The 15766-nt window shown below is 46.0% G+C and overlaps 1 protein-coding gene across 1 annotated transcript in view; it reads left to right on the top strand.

The window, feature by feature from the left end:
* TENM4 (teneurin transmembrane protein 4) overlaps nucleotides 1-15766 on the top strand; it is a 223589-nt gene that overhangs the window by 79573 nt on the left and 128250 nt on the right. The window contains exon 8 of the mRNA XM_008566153.1: nucleotides 4286-4486. Within this exon, the coding sequence (XP_008564375.1) occupies nucleotides 4286-4486 (201 nt within the window). The remainder of the gene's footprint in view (nucleotides 1-4285; nucleotides 4487-15766) is intronic.

Genomic DNA, 15766 nt, shown 5'->3' with positions numbered 1-15766 from the left:
GACCTTCTAAACCCATTTGGTATTTAACAGAGAGCCTCCTCCCAAGGCACCATTTTCTCTAAAAAGGGAGAGAAAATGCTAATAGGCCCATTTTCAAAGAGTGGGGCACAAGAAGGGATTAGTGTCTGAAAAGCATCCCCTCTCTGAGACAAGCTGCGTGTAAAGCCCAGGCTTGGCTGGGGTCCTGACTCAGACCTGTTAACTTTGATGGGGATTACTCTGGGCTGTCTGAGGGAACAGGAGCGCCAGTCCCTCGCACAAAGGAATTTGGCTTTTCTTATGTGGAGAATGGTGACCTGCATCTGCTTTCCTTTCTCATTTTAGTCACTTGAAGTGAAGACCCAGAGAAGGGAAGAGAAACAAAGAGGAGATTCCTCTAGAAACTGTCCCACCCGTGTCATGCAGAAGAGGGGGATTGTCCTTCCCCAGATAAGCCGGGGCTGGACAGTGCCCCAGAGCTGCAGGATTATTTACAAAGAAAGAAAAACTGTTGTTTAGAACTTTGATTTACATTATCTGTTTGAAAAGAAATGTTTTTACTCCTCCTTTCTTTTCTGAGGCGGGCCATCTGGTACTGATTCCTTTTATTACTTCTGTTTCTCTAGTGGAGCGTCATTGCACGGTCCTTGTGTTTGTATTGGGGTTTTCTTGGGGCCTTCGTCCTCCTCCCGCCTCTCCCGCCTCCTCCCTCAGCTCTGTGCTAACGGGTTTCACTGTGTTTATAAAACATCAGCTAACAAGCTTACTTTTTTCTCTCTCTTCCTTCTTCTGAAGTTTACTGCCCCATATTTTTTAAAGCTTGAACTGAGCCAGTAGGATGTTGGAGGGAGATGGGGGAGGGGCAGGAAAGAACACACTTAGACATTTTGCAGTGAAAAGTGAGACTCTGTGTTTTGGGTGCTGAAGAGTGTCTAATAGCTTGTGTGGTCACTGAAGCATGGAACATTTGGGGGAAAGGGTTGTGTTTGCAGCCCGCTCATGCAGGCCTCGTCATTTCATTAATGGACTAAGCTTCTGCCAGAAATTTTGGCTCGAGTAGCAAGCTCTGCAAAGGGAAAAAACATATAACTGTTTGGCAAGTCTTCTAAGAAGGAACTAAGTTGGACTGTTTTCTAAACTCAGTTCAGCCCACCTCCCTGACAACTTCTTCCCTCCTTCATCACAGTGCCCTCCACCCCAGGCCAGCTGCTCTCTCCATGTTACACACGACTCCCTGGAAAATAACTGTTGTCCATGAAGCTATCCCACTGTGATGGAAAGATGACAACTTTGATGACATCCTAGGGTTCCTGCCACCCCAGAGGCCCCAAACAGGGAGGGCAGATCTAGAGTCTACCTACAACCTCTTTGGCAGAGCATCACTGTGGCATAGACAATGGTCCTAGGTTTAGGATCAGTAGAGCTCAGGACGAAGTCTTCCTAGCAGGAATCTCGGCCAGTTTAGCCTAGGTGTCCTGGAGCTGCCTTTTCCCCCTAGATGCAGTCCTCTTTTGAATTTCCCTCCCGCTGCTTGCTCCCTTTGCCCAGTCTACCATCAGAAGCAAAGACGAATTGCCTGGCGGTAGCCTCTCATCAGTTTCTTCTGATTCTTGTTCTCTGCCAGGACCATCTGCTGAGAGAATGGGATGCACTTTGCTGGTTCCGGGGTCTCTATGAGACTCATTATGTCTGAGGAAGAACCGGACTGTGGCACCAAGAGCTTCTTGCTAAACTTGGCAGCCTCTCGGCCCGCTGGCTAACAGTGGAGATTTATATATTTGACCTTGAGGGTGCCTTGGAACTCTCAGAGGCAGCTTCAACCCAAAACTGGGGTCCAGGCACTCACAGAAAGGGAAATACTCAGGAAAGGAATTGCTGAGTTGTTTCCTGTCAAATTGGAAAGCTCTCTAGATCTAGGGAATTATCATAGTAGCCTAATGGGCTAGAATAAACCTTCTGAGGTTCTGAGATCTGAGGCAGGTCACGAGAATTTATCACTATTATTATTTTCATTATTTTTACTTACCAGGAACTCTAACAGGTCATGGTTTAACTATTTTTAAATAATGTCCAGAGACTGCAGAAGAAATTCTTTGCCTTCATTTGGCTTTATTAATTCCCCACATTGCCCTGTGTCTTTTCTTGTTTTGTTTTGTTTTGATTTCTATTTTTAAACCACTTTAGGTATTTATGTAAGGATATATGAATGCATGTATTTTTTTTTTTCCTTTTTGTCTCTTTTTGTGTCTGGCAACGGATCGCAACCCTCAGTGTCGCGCCCGTACTGGGCCGGGACCGGCAACGGGATCGCAACCCTCGGCGCTGCGCCCATACCTCGCTCAGCCAGTGAGCGGGAACCGGTCTGTATGTGGGATCCAAACCCTCGGCGGGAGCGCCTCCGCACTCCCAAGCGGCGCACTGTAGCAGTGCGCCACCAGGCCGGCCCTGAATGCATGTATTTTTGAACCAGTAAGATTGTAAGAGGAAACAGCAAGAGGCCTATACCAGGAAAGAGTGGCTCAAATTAAAAGTCCTCCACTTAATACTGTGTGATCTTGGGCATGTTATTTAACCTCTCTGTGCTTCAGTTTTCTCATCTGTAAAATGAGGATAATAGTAATAGCTACCTTATACATATGTTGTTAGGATTAAATGAAACAATGTATATAAAATGCTTAATAGCAAAATATGGCATAGAAAGGGGAATAAATTAATGCTAATGATTGTTGTTGTGATCATTACTATGTTTTTAGCAGATGGTCACTCCTGGCACCTGATCTTCATATTTATCATTTAGGTCATTAAGTTGAAGTACTTTAAAAACCTAAATAGTAAAGGAGCTGTTTTAATAATCTAGTCTTCAACATAAACGTTCCCGGAACGTTGCGCTTTGTAAGTCTCTGCCCATTTGTGTCTGTGACTCACATACTGAGGGTGGGTTTCTCAGTCTTTTGTGCAAAAGTCAAATATACTGGATTATAAAATATATTTAATGAACAAGTTAGAAGGATGTCTGAATTACAAGTAAGTTTTGACCACAGTTTGCCCAAGTCATGCTACTGAATGCCCTGATAGGATGGAAAAATAACTTCTTTGCAGCAATTTACAGTTTATACAGTCCTTTCAAATCCTCAATGTCATTTGGTCCTCAGCAACCTGAGAGGTAGGTATTTTTATCATACCTGCTTTATAGATGGGAACCTCACAGCAGGCATGTAATTTGCCCATGGTTTTAGAACTAGTACAGCTTGTCCCTTGACCCTTGAACCTAGGTCCTTAGAGGCCAAATGCTGCATTCTTTCCTCAGAGCATAGGGCTTCCTCATGAGCCCTTGTAAGGAGGATCCTGGCTGCCCTCACTGCAGTGCCATCAACACTCTTGTTCCAAGGGCTGCATGTTGGGCCCCACCAGGATAGCAATGTCCCCTCACCATTACAAAAAGAATAGAATCCCCTACCTCCTAACAACTTCCTGGTAGAGTAGAGAACATGAACTAACCTCCTTTGCCAGTTCTGTCTTTTCTCCTTTCCCTCTTTCTGGATTGGTCTCTTGAGACCGCTTTGACCTTGGGGCCTAGGAGCCCTGCCAGGGCTGCTGGGCTGTGAGCACAGCTGTGCAGCTCACCACCACATGAGGAGAAGCTGTGCAAAGTCAGCACATATAATTTTTAACAGTCATTGAAGTGTTTGCCCTCGGGAAAGTAAAGTTTGAAAGTTCATATAACTCACAAGAATTTGGGGAAGATGATGACATCTAATGGAATTGAATTGCTAAATAAATTCTCATTTAAATCAAGGAATCTATATTAGTCTCACACTCACAGAAATAGAACTGCATTGTTAAGAGGTAAACAACAAAAGTTTGTTCTAGGAAGATTACTGAGCACCTCCTATGTGCTGGGCATTGTTCTAGAAGGAAGAAATACGGAAGTGAACAAAACTCAGTCTTGTCCTCTAGCGTTGCAGTCACTACAGACATAGTAGGCACTGGGAGCTAGGCTGATGCTTGATGTACATTTCTCACTTTGTTCATCATGCAAACCAAGAGGTAGGAATTTATATCCACATTTTACGGGTGAGGAAGCTGAAGCTCAGAGAGGCAGTCACTGGGCAGAGCTGGGAACCCAGGTCTGCCATTTGCTAATGCACTGCTCTTGCCCATCCCAAGTGGCCTCTCCACAGGAAATCTGTGTCCTCCTCCCAGAGTGTGCAGAGGTCCTCAACTAGGAAGTTTAGTGGTTTGCTTAAAGATGCCTCACTTTTGCTGGTCAGATGCTCACCTGTGCTCTCTTTCCTTCGTGTCACAGTGGACTGCATGGATCCCACATGTTCGGGCCGTGGCGTCTGTGTGAGAGGCGAGTGCCACTGCTCCGTGGGATGGGGAGGCACCAACTGTGAGACACCCAGGGCCACATGCCTGGACCAGTGTTCAGGCCATGGAACTTTCCTCCCAGACACTGGCCTTTGCAGCTGTGACCCAAGCTGGACTGGACATGACTGTTCTATAGGTAAATGCGGGGAGAAGAAAAGCACAGCGTGGGTGGAGGGGGGAGGCTTCCCCTGTCACGTGTTAACTATTCGTTCAGTCCTGATCAGTGGCATGACCCTGCCGCAATCCCATAGCAGCGGATTCCTCTTGTCTCTGAATGCTTTCTTCTTTTCCTGAATTCTAGTCTGTAACACCTCTGCTCTTGGATGGAGCGAAGATTCAAAAATTACCTCCTCGTGTCATTCCTTCCATAGTGGTGGCCTTGAGATTCTAAACGTTGCCTCAAAACAATGTTACTTACAATTATAGATGTGTTTCACTGAAACCTTGTCTCTCATGTTAAGATGTTGTCCCCACAGGCAAGGCCACAGGGAAGGTGTTCCTAGGTGAGGTCTGCGGGGCTGGAGCTTTACAGTATGCGTGCCCCGGAATGAAGTCCAAACTCAGTGTAGTATTGAGGGCTCTCTGGGATCTGGCCCCCACCTGCCTTTCTGGTGAGATGCTCTACTAGATGGTAAGCTCCATGAGGGTAGCAAACATGTCTCATTCTTCTCTACAGCCCCGGAACTCAGCTTAGGCCTGACCCACAGCAGCTGCTTAATAAATATTGATGAGTGTGAGTGGATGAACATGATTGAATGTGTTCTTGATTGTGGTGTCTGGTTCACTACAGGGTCCACACATATAAAGTTCAGAGGATAACTATGTTCGTTTCCTCCTGTTTGCAAACACTTTATGCTTTATAGACCCTCTCAAAGTAGGATGACAGGGGAACATGTGTGAATCACCTCACACAATATGGGTATGTTCATATCTACTATCTCATATCTCATTTAAACTACACAAAGAACCTCTGAGAAAGGTGTCATCACCCCTGTTTCACCAGCTTCATGACACTTTAGCCAGTGAATATTTATTGAGCACCTACAGTGTATTAGGCACTCTTCTAATCAGAGGGGTACAGAGCCAAGAAAGTGCCTACCTTTGTGCAGCTTGCATTCTGAAAAGGGGGGAGGAGAGACAACAAATAAACCAAAGAAGATAAATAAACTCAGGAAGAAGCTCAGGCTCAGAAAATTTAGGTAATCTTGCCCAAGGACACACAGCTAAAAAGCAATAGCATCTCTAGCTACGTTTGGTTTTTACTCTAAATCCCTTTCCTCACCACTCCATACTGTTTAAAGTGAAGCTTGAATTAGCTCATTATGTTGTGTATTAACAGTTCTGGTTGTGATCAGGAAAGATGGTGTAGACTTTTGGCAAAAATGAGATCCACACAGCATTTGTGCCTTTGGAATACTTTGCATTACCTTTCCCAGATAATGGAGAGTTGATGTTCAATAAAATAATAAGTCTAAATTGGACTTTCATCCTTGTTTGCAAAGCTCATGTAAAGACATGATTTTGAGCACAGATGTGCAGGGTCTCAGGAATAATTCTTTTTATATAGCTCTGTTTATAGCAATATAATAAATGGTCCTCTTAAAGCTACACTGGCTTGTATTGTTAATTATGTGGCTGCAAAGCTAATTTATGATAGGTGTATAACTGCCTTGCACTGTTAATCCCTGGTGAAACTCCACAGCCTCTGAGGAGGCAGATATAACTTTGGGTCAGATCACTAAGTATTCTTTCATTGGCCCTATAAAAGGACACAAAAGAACCATTGGAAGGGACCTTGAGTAGAATTGTGAAATCTCATCTTCCTCAATCCTGGGTACACCACTCCCCATAACTGGTATCAAACATGTATGTGGCCTCATGTCATATGCAAAGGCAAAGGAGAAACATGTGGTGAGAAGGGCCTAAGACACCCAGACCTGGGTTCATATCCTGGCCCTGCTATTTAACTTTGGGTGAGTTACTTCACCTCTCTAAGTTATCATGTAGATAATGATAGTTCCTACCTTCTGGGCTTATTGTGAGAATATTTAAGATAATGCAAAAGAGAGCTTTACATGCTCCTTGGCACAAGATATAGGCTCAATAAATGTTAGCTATTGTTATGATTATGATTTAAACTCCCATTGTGAGAGCACTAGATATTAACGAAGACATTTGATAGTAAAAAGCAAGATAAAATGTGCCCTTTCAGACATGTGGGTTATAGTTTTTAAATCTCTAACCTGTAACTGGCTAAAATGGTTTCAAAATTGTCACAAAGCCAGGAGTTTAAAAGACAACTTCAAAGTTATTGTCTCCCCTTGTGATAGTAATAACAATTCATGCTTGTTGAGTGCCTCATAGCATACAAAGATATTTCATGCACAAACATCCACAGCCCTGGGAGGTAGGGATGGTAGGTGTGGTATTGTCCCCATTCTGGTGGCGGATGAGGCTTGGGGACTTGCTGGGACTTGCCCAAGGTGTGCTGGTGAGTGAGGAAGCTGGGAGTCACACCCCAGCCCTGGGCTCCTGGCCTGCTTGCCTGACACCCTCTGACACCCCACACACACACACAGGCTGATGTCCCTCAGCTGTCACCCCCTCTGGAAGTCAGTCTGAAGGATCAGGCAAGCACTTCAACTGGGCTGTCCTCATCCCCTACTGCCTGGGCATCACCTGCCTGGGTTCCATCCTGGTTCTGCCACATGCTCACTGTGTGACCTTGGCAAGAAGCTTAACTTCTTTTGACTTCAGTTTCCTTGTCTGAAAAATGGAGATAATAATAGAACCTACCTCAGTGGGTTATGTGATTATTAAGTTCTGTCATTTTTGTAAGTATGTAGAACAGTGTCTGTCATAGAATAAGAACTTTATGCCTTTGTGCCTCCTCCCTTCCAAGGGTGTTTCCACTGAGTGGAAGCTATTTCAAAACTACTGCAGCAAAGCTAAGCAAGAGATGCCTCATTGCCTGGATCCACTATAGCCCAGATATGTAGCCATGTATCTTTATGTTCAGGGGGTTAGCTATAGGGCAGGGTGGCAGGCGCTGGGCTTTACTTCAGAAGACTTGCTCCCTACTAGCTGAGTGTCTTCTGCAAGTAGTTTAACCTCTCTACCCCATAGTTTTCTCCTAAGTAAAATTACCTTATGGAACTGTTGTGAGGACTAGGTGAGGAAGATAGAGTGGTTACTACAGTATCTAGCACAGCTCACATGCTGGACAAGCGGTAGCTCTATTCATGTTATTTATGCTGTTTGCTGCCTGGCATGGCAGGGCCAGTGCAGACACTGCCCAGACCTTCCCATCAGCGGCTGCAGGCCAGCAGACACAGCCAAAGTGGTCCTCGCACCATCAGCCTTGATCGTGGATTGTTGGGTTGGCAGAGATGGGCCCCCGCCATCTGCCACCTCCCAGGAAGGAGAACCGTCTTCTCCCTGAGATGAGTATCTTGCTGTTTGGCACTAAGAACAGGATTTAATGAAAGCAGCTTAAATCAACATGCCCTGCAGTCAACAACTAGCCCTGTAATGAAATGTGAGCTGACAAGTTCCCCAGCACTTTCGTTAGGTTTGTGGAAACAGTGAAGTCAGATTTTCTACAAGTGTTTACTCAGGTCTCTGGGTTCCCAGCAACTTGGCTTCCAGTCTTGTTCCAGAAATTCCTCCTTAAATCCAGCCTTATTCATGTGGGCTTCCTTCCTGATACACCACACAAGATAACTGTTTGAACAGATTCCTGTGGCCCAGAAGAGCACAGGCTATATGCCCCAACCCCCACACCCCAGCATACCTCAGTCTTCAACTCTGGACACAGTGGCACTTTGCTTCCTGAATCATTTGGGACGATGGTAATGATGATGCTGGTGGTAGTGATGGTGGGGGAGGTGCTTAACTGCTGCTGCTGTTTTTCCAGGTAGAAAAGAGTTGGAGAGGGGAAATGACTTGCCCAAAGTAATTCAGCTCACCAGTGGCAGAGTTTGAGTTAAACCCAGGCCCTCTCTTTCCAAGTCCTCAGCTCTTGCCTCAAGCCCCCTTTCCCTCCAAAGAGGTTTCCTTGTCAGTAATCCTGTCTTTCTTCTTCACAAGCCACAGGATGCAGTGTTAAAGAGCCACCTGGTTCTTAGTGCTTACCATGTACCAGGCACTAAACTAAGTGCTTTACAACCATTATCTTAGTTAAGGTTCATACGAAGCCTGTGGAGGAAGGATTACTAGGATTATCATTTTCCACATGAGGAAACTAAAGCTCAGAAAGATTAAATTACTTGCCAGCATTCCCTACCCCCTCTCCCTTTGTAAATAAGTGGCAGAGTCCAGATTCAAACCAAGTCTGGCTCCAAGGTCTCTCCTAAGCACTGTGGTTTACTGAGCCATGTATTGCAATCGTGTCGCTCTCTAACCAAGCTGTGCATTCCATGAGACCAGGGTCTGTCAGTATCCCTAGCACAGAGCCAGACATCCATAGGTTCTCAGTGATTACTGTATGAATGACTTAACCAGCGAATGGTCAAATTGAGAAAAAGAGAGCCCGCTGGGACCACAGAGGAGGGAGGGGCTCAGCTGAAAGCTCTGCCCAGGAAGATCTTAGCGCACCACCAGCCAGATGGTCTCATCCCTCCTCTCAGGACCTTCGTCCCCACGCCTCCCCACAACTCCCTTCGCTCCCACCCTACACACACTCTGCAGGGCTGAAACCAAATCTCTGGGTTCTTTCTCTGTCACTTCCCAGACCGAGCTCATGCTAGTTTCATGTGCAGTGCCAGCCAGCCAGAACCCCTCCTGGACAAGAGCTGGCATCATTTCACCTCCTTCAAGCACCTTCTCCAGGGAGCCACCCTGCTGGGCTGGATGCCTCATTGGCTTTTGCATAAAGTGGGCACTCTCGGCACACTGCTGAGCAGAAGGACTCCTCCCACCCCACCCCCTAGGGTGCTTTTCATCCTCTTGGCTCAGGTCTGTCTCAGAAAAGGGAAGGAATTTAACCTCTTTGAGGTGGTGCTTAGAATTGGAAAGCCTACCTTTCTTTCAGAGCCTAATGACTTTTAAAGAAGATTCCAGGCTCAGTGGCATTTTCCTGGGTACCATTCCAAAGACCATCCCTTAGAGTCGTCACTTGTCCCTCTGTTAGTCCTCCTTCAGGTTTTCCTTCCCTACCCCCACCCCTCATAAATTCATTCCTTATTTCCACTGCTGTGTGAACTCTCTCCAATCTTGTCTTCCATAAATGATTTTTATTTTTGAGGGCGCTCTCACTACATTTTATTCCTTTGGGTTGCTGGCTCACAGAAGCAGTACATGGCAGAGATTCTGCCTGTAAAATGCTCATGCTGGTGGTTTATGATTCTTATCATTTCATTGCTATTGCATTTCATAGAACAACAGGTGGAGATGTTTTAGAGATTCAGTGGCACGGGTTTGCAGGTAGCATGTGCAGTCAGTAAGAATTGCATGAGATTTGGAGTAGGACCAAGATAGATTTTTAAGATTTCGATTTTTTAAGACTCAGCTCATCCATAGAAAATAGCAATGATACCTACTTTGCACAGGGTGGTTTTCCAAATTAGTTTCAATATGTACACATAAAATTGCCTAGCATGGTGGCTGGCATTCAGTAAGCACTCAATAAATGAAGTATTATTGTGTATGTTTAGAATGCATGATTAGATCTAAATTAGTCAAACAGTCTTTAGACTCTAACAAATTTAAGTTTGAGGACAGTTTGTACAGAGGTTTGGAGCCAGAAAACCTGGATCTGAGTCTGTGTAACCTTAAACAACTTGCTTTCTCTCTCAGAGGCTCAGTTTCCTTGTAGTTTCTGAGTCTCTCTACCATCCCCTTTCCCCAACCCCCAACAATGGTCACTGGCTCTAGGTGAGGAGTCATTAATGTGCTGACACATTTATCCCCAAACAGCTAGGTCAGTGGCCCACAGCGCAAGGGTCACACAGTGAGTGTCAGCCTCCAACCAGGACAATGAGCTTCCTGAGGTCCATTCTAGAGAGGAGCTCAACCTCCACAGAGAGAGCCCCCCAGAACAGCCCCACACCTGCACCCGCTCTGATAGGCAGACGTGTTTGTTTCATTTATTCATGAACCTTTCTGGCCTCTCCCGTGTGCTGGGCACTGTTCTAGGCACCATAGACCAGCAGGAGCCCTGCAGTCTATTCAGGAAGCACGACACCTGATTATGCAGCATGATAAGAGCTCTACTCATGTTTGTACAGTAGCATTTGCAGGAGGGCAGGAGCAGTGAACTTGGCCGGGAAGGGGACAGGTGGGCACCCGGGGAAGGTCCTCACCAAGACAGAGTCATGTGAGCCAGACCGTGAACAGGAATTGAAGAGAGGCTGCCTGGTGGCCAAGGAGGGGAGGGCAGCGCAGGCAGAGGGAACAGCATGTGCAGAAGCAGAGCTGTGCCAGAGCCTGACCTGCTAGTAAAGTCCTACCTCAGTCTGACTAGGGAGTAGGAGCCACAGGGCTGGAGGCAGGAAGTAAGGCCACAAGGTAGGCAGCGTCCAAATCATGGAGCCCACTGAATACTTTGCTGAAAATCTTGGATTAAAATTTTTTTCAATGAACATTGAAGACTTCCCTTTCAGAGCTCTTTCTTTGGCTGTCTCAGCTCAGCCCGGCCTAGGTTCTACCTTAGCTCAGGGAGACTTTTCAGAATTCAAACTCAGATCCTCTGATCCCTTACCCAAAATAAAAGAAAATCATAAAGCTTGAGTAGTAACAATAGCAACTCGGTGGAGAGGAAGCTGGAAAAGCTCTCTTATCAAATTAAGTCACAATTGACAGCAAAATAAACCCAATAATTTTTTTAAAATAAGCTGAAAGTAGCAACAGGGTTGAAAAATTTAAAGCTCTAAACATAGCAGTTGCATTAGTGCTAAATTTTGAAAATGGTAATTCAATTTTATTTACGAGGCAAAATATAATTACATTTAAATTTGAGGGAACAGAACTTAATTCTTATTAATGACAGAAAGACTGAGTGAGATGCTTTTATGCCAGGGAAATTGTCTTATGTTCATGGATGGGAGAGAAAATTAGATTCAGTGTCGAGCATTCTCCCCTGTTACAAGTCTCATTTGTGTAGCCGGAATTGTTCCCTCTCTGAGAAGCATTAGCTTCTCAGCCCAGAAAGCACAGCGCTGACATCCAATTAAACATCAAAAGGAAATGATCAGCCTGGGCTATTTCTCTATAGGTATGTTATAGGAGGGGAAACTCAAGGGTAGAATTTCACCCAAGGAATAATATCTATTGAGACTTGACATTTCCTGTACCCATTCCCACAGCAAGTGACAGCCTAAAATCAAAGTTCAGAATAATAAATATCTGAGAGATTGACACTGCCACAGAGAAGGAGGGAGAGTGTTGGAGGGAGGCAGGGAAGAGCCACCAGTCGTCTGGGAAGTAGTGTGAAGGTTTAGACACAATGAGATGGTCAGTTCCTAACATTTAATCAAAGACTGGAAAATTGGGCTCAGACAGGCATACTGCTAAATACTGCCAGAGTTAAAGGTTGATAAACCAAGAGCTGGCAGCTTTGTAATTTTGTAGAAGTTCCCCCGACAGCCCTGGAACATTTTCTGTCAGAATTGGAGCTCTTCGGTATGCAAATATAAGCCCTCCTGAAATTGGGCTTCAGAATCAGGTTTCTATCTGGATGCCCAAGCTGGTATCTCGTACGAAATCTCCAGTTGTCTTCCTGAATCAAATTGCAGTTATGATAACTTATAATTTTAAAAAATAACTGTTCTTTGAATGGAAGTTTTACATTTTATAGAGCTCCTTCATGTGTGCGCTTCATGATTTATCCAAACAACAAATACGTAAGCCTCTGACATTGCAGGTGGTGTTGTTTCCAGGAAGCCAGGGTCCAGAGAACTTGCTTGACTTGCCCAGTGACACTCCGGGAAAACAAAGATTCAAATCCAGTCTGCTCTGGCTTCAGAGCCCATGTTTGTCCAATGCACAACTCTGCCATTGGCTGTTAGCAAGGTTTGCTGAAACTGCCCATGAGTCAGGCATCATGCTTATAAGGTATCACTTCATTTAGTAATACTACCAGGAAACGTGTCAATTGGATCACGATGACAGTGTACCTGGCAGTACTACAAGGGTTTAAGAAAAAGAACAATTACTTTCAACTGGGGTGATCGGGGTGGCTACTTGGAGGGAGTGGGATTTAAGGTGGGTGATGGAGGTTGGATGTGAGCAGGCAGAGATAGAAACACTAGGCAAACACCTGGCAGCAGCCCATTGTAGAAGTCAAAGGTTTGCAACATGTACAGGCCTGGAACAGATCAGGACAGATCAGAGCATTTTCTAGGAAAGACCAATAGTTTGGAATGGCTTGGAATGTTTGTGGCAGCAGTGAGAGAAGGAAGCGGGGAGGGAAGCCAGCAGGTGTTAGATCATGAATGGCCTTCAAAGATTTTAGGTTTTATCTGTCATTTAAGCAGAGGTGTGACATGGTCCGGTTTGGTTTTTAAAAGTTTGCTCTAGTATCAGCATGGAGTTTGAAGTGCCTGAGGGACATCCAGGTGAAGGTGTCCAGGAAAGAGTTAGACAAGCTCATGACTGGGTGGGGAAATAGGCCTTTCCACAAAAGGATATCAGGATCAAAGGTCTTTGGGAAGAGGATTTCATGTTGGCTGTCTCTTAAGTTCACTCAGTTGGGCCCTTTTAGTGGGGTTCTGTTCCAATCCTGGCCAAAAATATACATCCCAATCATGTTCTTTGGCTCCCTCAGTCACCAGCCCTTTCCTGGCTTGTTATCCTTCCACAAAGTCAGACCCTATTTGGAGGCCTCCTCCAAGTGAGGTTTGAACTCTTCTAATCAGGAAGTCAGATACCCTCCAATTAAGATGAGTAGAAGTGGCTTCCTGCTTCCTGCAAGAGGTGCTTCATAAAGGCTTGAAATTCTAGTCCCTGGGGGAATAGATGTGGAGACCTGCTCTGCAGCAACATACTGGAACCCACATTTCTGCTTGGTTTGAAAACTCTGCAGTCTCCTTGAGTGAGGTGAAAGGCCATGTGCTTTCCAAGGCTCATTAGCTTTCTGCCATCTTGATCTGTGGAACAGAGCTGTGGCTTGGAGCAGCTCTGACTCTCAGTGATAGGGAGGGAAGTTGAAAAGCACAGGAGAGCAGTTCGGGTTTGGCCTCGATGTCTAAAGGAGACTAATTACTGTAAGGAATGAAGAGGCTGTAGCTTCTTACCCCTCTGGCTTCTTCCTGAAACCTGCACTGAGACTAAAAGCCATGTGCCCAATTTAGTAAGGGAGGGAAGGAGAGAGAGAGGGTACCATACTTGGAGAATGCTAATTTGCTCAAAATATAGGAAGATCTGGTTTGTGGGAGAGAAAGTTAACTTGTAATTAGCCTACTGTGTGCTGGGCGCATTGTGCTCATTTGCACGCATCTTGCAGGTAGGCATAATTTCACATATTCTTTGTATCCCCAGCCTTTAGAAATATCTGGCACATAGTAGGTGTCAGTATATTTTTAAATCAGTTTTAAAATTCTGGTGGATAGGTATCATTATCACCATTTTATAAATGACGAAGATAAGGCTCAAAGGCGTAGAGTATTTGTTTCATATAGCCAGGAGGTAGCAGAGCAGGCTCCTGAACCCAGCTTGCCTGACCCAGGCCTCTGCTCTCTGCAGAATCATGGAGCCTTGAATATTTCTGTGGAGCACGCTGGCCCGTCCGCTGGAATCTGGCCATATACGGATGCAGTCAGAAGACGACTTTCCTGTGTAGGGCTCACTGGGGAATGCAGAAATTAACCAAATGATGGCAGGGTCCTTGAGGCAACACAGTAGACCAATGACCCTGAGAAACAGAGATCCACATAAAGTGTTCTGGGGAAGCAGCAGAAGCCAAAAGCCCTTCCAGCTGGGACACTGGGAGGGGGCTTCCAGGAAGACGTGACATCGGAACCAGGACTGAAAGCACATTTACCCTGGATGTGTGGAGGTCAGGGTAAAGGAGAGCCTAGACCGTAGAAGCGGCAGGTGCAGAAGCACAGAGGAGGGGCCAAAGAGCACGCTGGCCCTCACAGGACTGTCTCCTCAGGCAGCCAGCAAGTTCCTGCTCAAGCGCTGACGCGCGTGTCATTGTGTGATGTGGGATGAGACACTTCCTCTCTCTGGGTGCTTGTTTGCCTGCCTGTAGAAAGGAGAGAATTTCTGAGATGTCTTCTCATGCTCTAGCCACAAAACCTGCTCCTCTAAGTTTTACTCCTCTTTTTCTCCCTTGGACCTACATCTACCCCATGGAGATGTCCTGGCCAGAACAGGCCACTTCCCACCCAGTGTCAGCTCTCTCCCGCTTGCTCTCCTTCATTTTCCACGTTCCCATGGCCCCTCCCCTCCAGCCAGCTCCCATCATCAGTCATCACTCACAGTTCCCTTGTCTCTGGGCCTCTCTTCCACGCCCACCTTGCAAAACCCAGCATTGTTCCAGCCACTCACTGTCTCTGACCTTACAGCTGGGCTTCTGGGCACCAGTAAGCTAAGTGGCATTGTGTTTGTGATCTTTAGCTCTGCCAAGCCCTCCCAGCTGCAACGCTTCTTGTACTTGGTGAGCTCTTGCTCTCCTCCCACAGGGGCTCTTTAAAATGTCTACATCTCACCAGCACCCTGCTCAGCAGAGACTCGACTCCCACTGCACTGAGAACACTGAGGCCATTAGTTAAGTACTCCACCAGTGTTCAGCCTGTGCCCCAGAAGGAGAGGTGCCCACTCAGCCTGTCCCCACGATGATGCTTCAGATCCAGGCCTCCCCAGCTGTTGAGAGGCACCTCAGTCAAGCATCATCTCCGTGCACTCCCCAGTAGCTTCAAACCTTCCCTCCCCCTGGCTCTTTCCAGCACAAAAATATGACAGAGTTACCATACAGTGGGTGTTTACTCCATAAAAGATGTGTGCAATACTAGGCACATTATCTAGTGTTCATTTAACCCACATCTGAACCTGAGATGCTGGTATCTATACCCTGTTTTGCAGAAAGTTGAGGCACAGAGGGATGAAGTCACTTGCCCAGGTCCATGGCTGGATGGATAAATGAATGAACAGTTAGGTGGCCTGGTGACTGAATAGCTGGTTAGATTATGAGACATTTGGGTGGATGGGCAGATAGATGGGCTGATAGATGGGCAGACAGATGGATGGAGATGAGCAGACAGATAAACAGACAAAAGGAAGAGTATGTCATACAATAGGAGTTGGGCTGGTGTGAGGAAGGAGACTCAGACTCTGGTTTCAGAGATCCCGCAGTCTAGCTGGGGCAGTGATCTAATGCACAGTTAATCAGGGAATGCTGTCAGATGACACCAGAGGTTTTGCCTAAACCTGATCCTACAATCCACAGATCAAAAAGCTGTGTTAATCGTCGTCA

Source organism: Galeopterus variegatus, unplaced genomic scaffold (assembly GCF_000696425.1).
Source record: "Galeopterus variegatus unplaced genomic scaffold, G_variegatus-3.0.2 Scaffold15, whole genome shotgun sequence".
In the NCBI taxonomy this organism is placed as follows: domain Eukaryota; kingdom Metazoa; phylum Chordata; class Mammalia; order Dermoptera; family Cynocephalidae; genus Galeopterus; species Galeopterus variegatus.
This window is presented reverse-complemented; position numbering and strand designations above follow the sequence as displayed.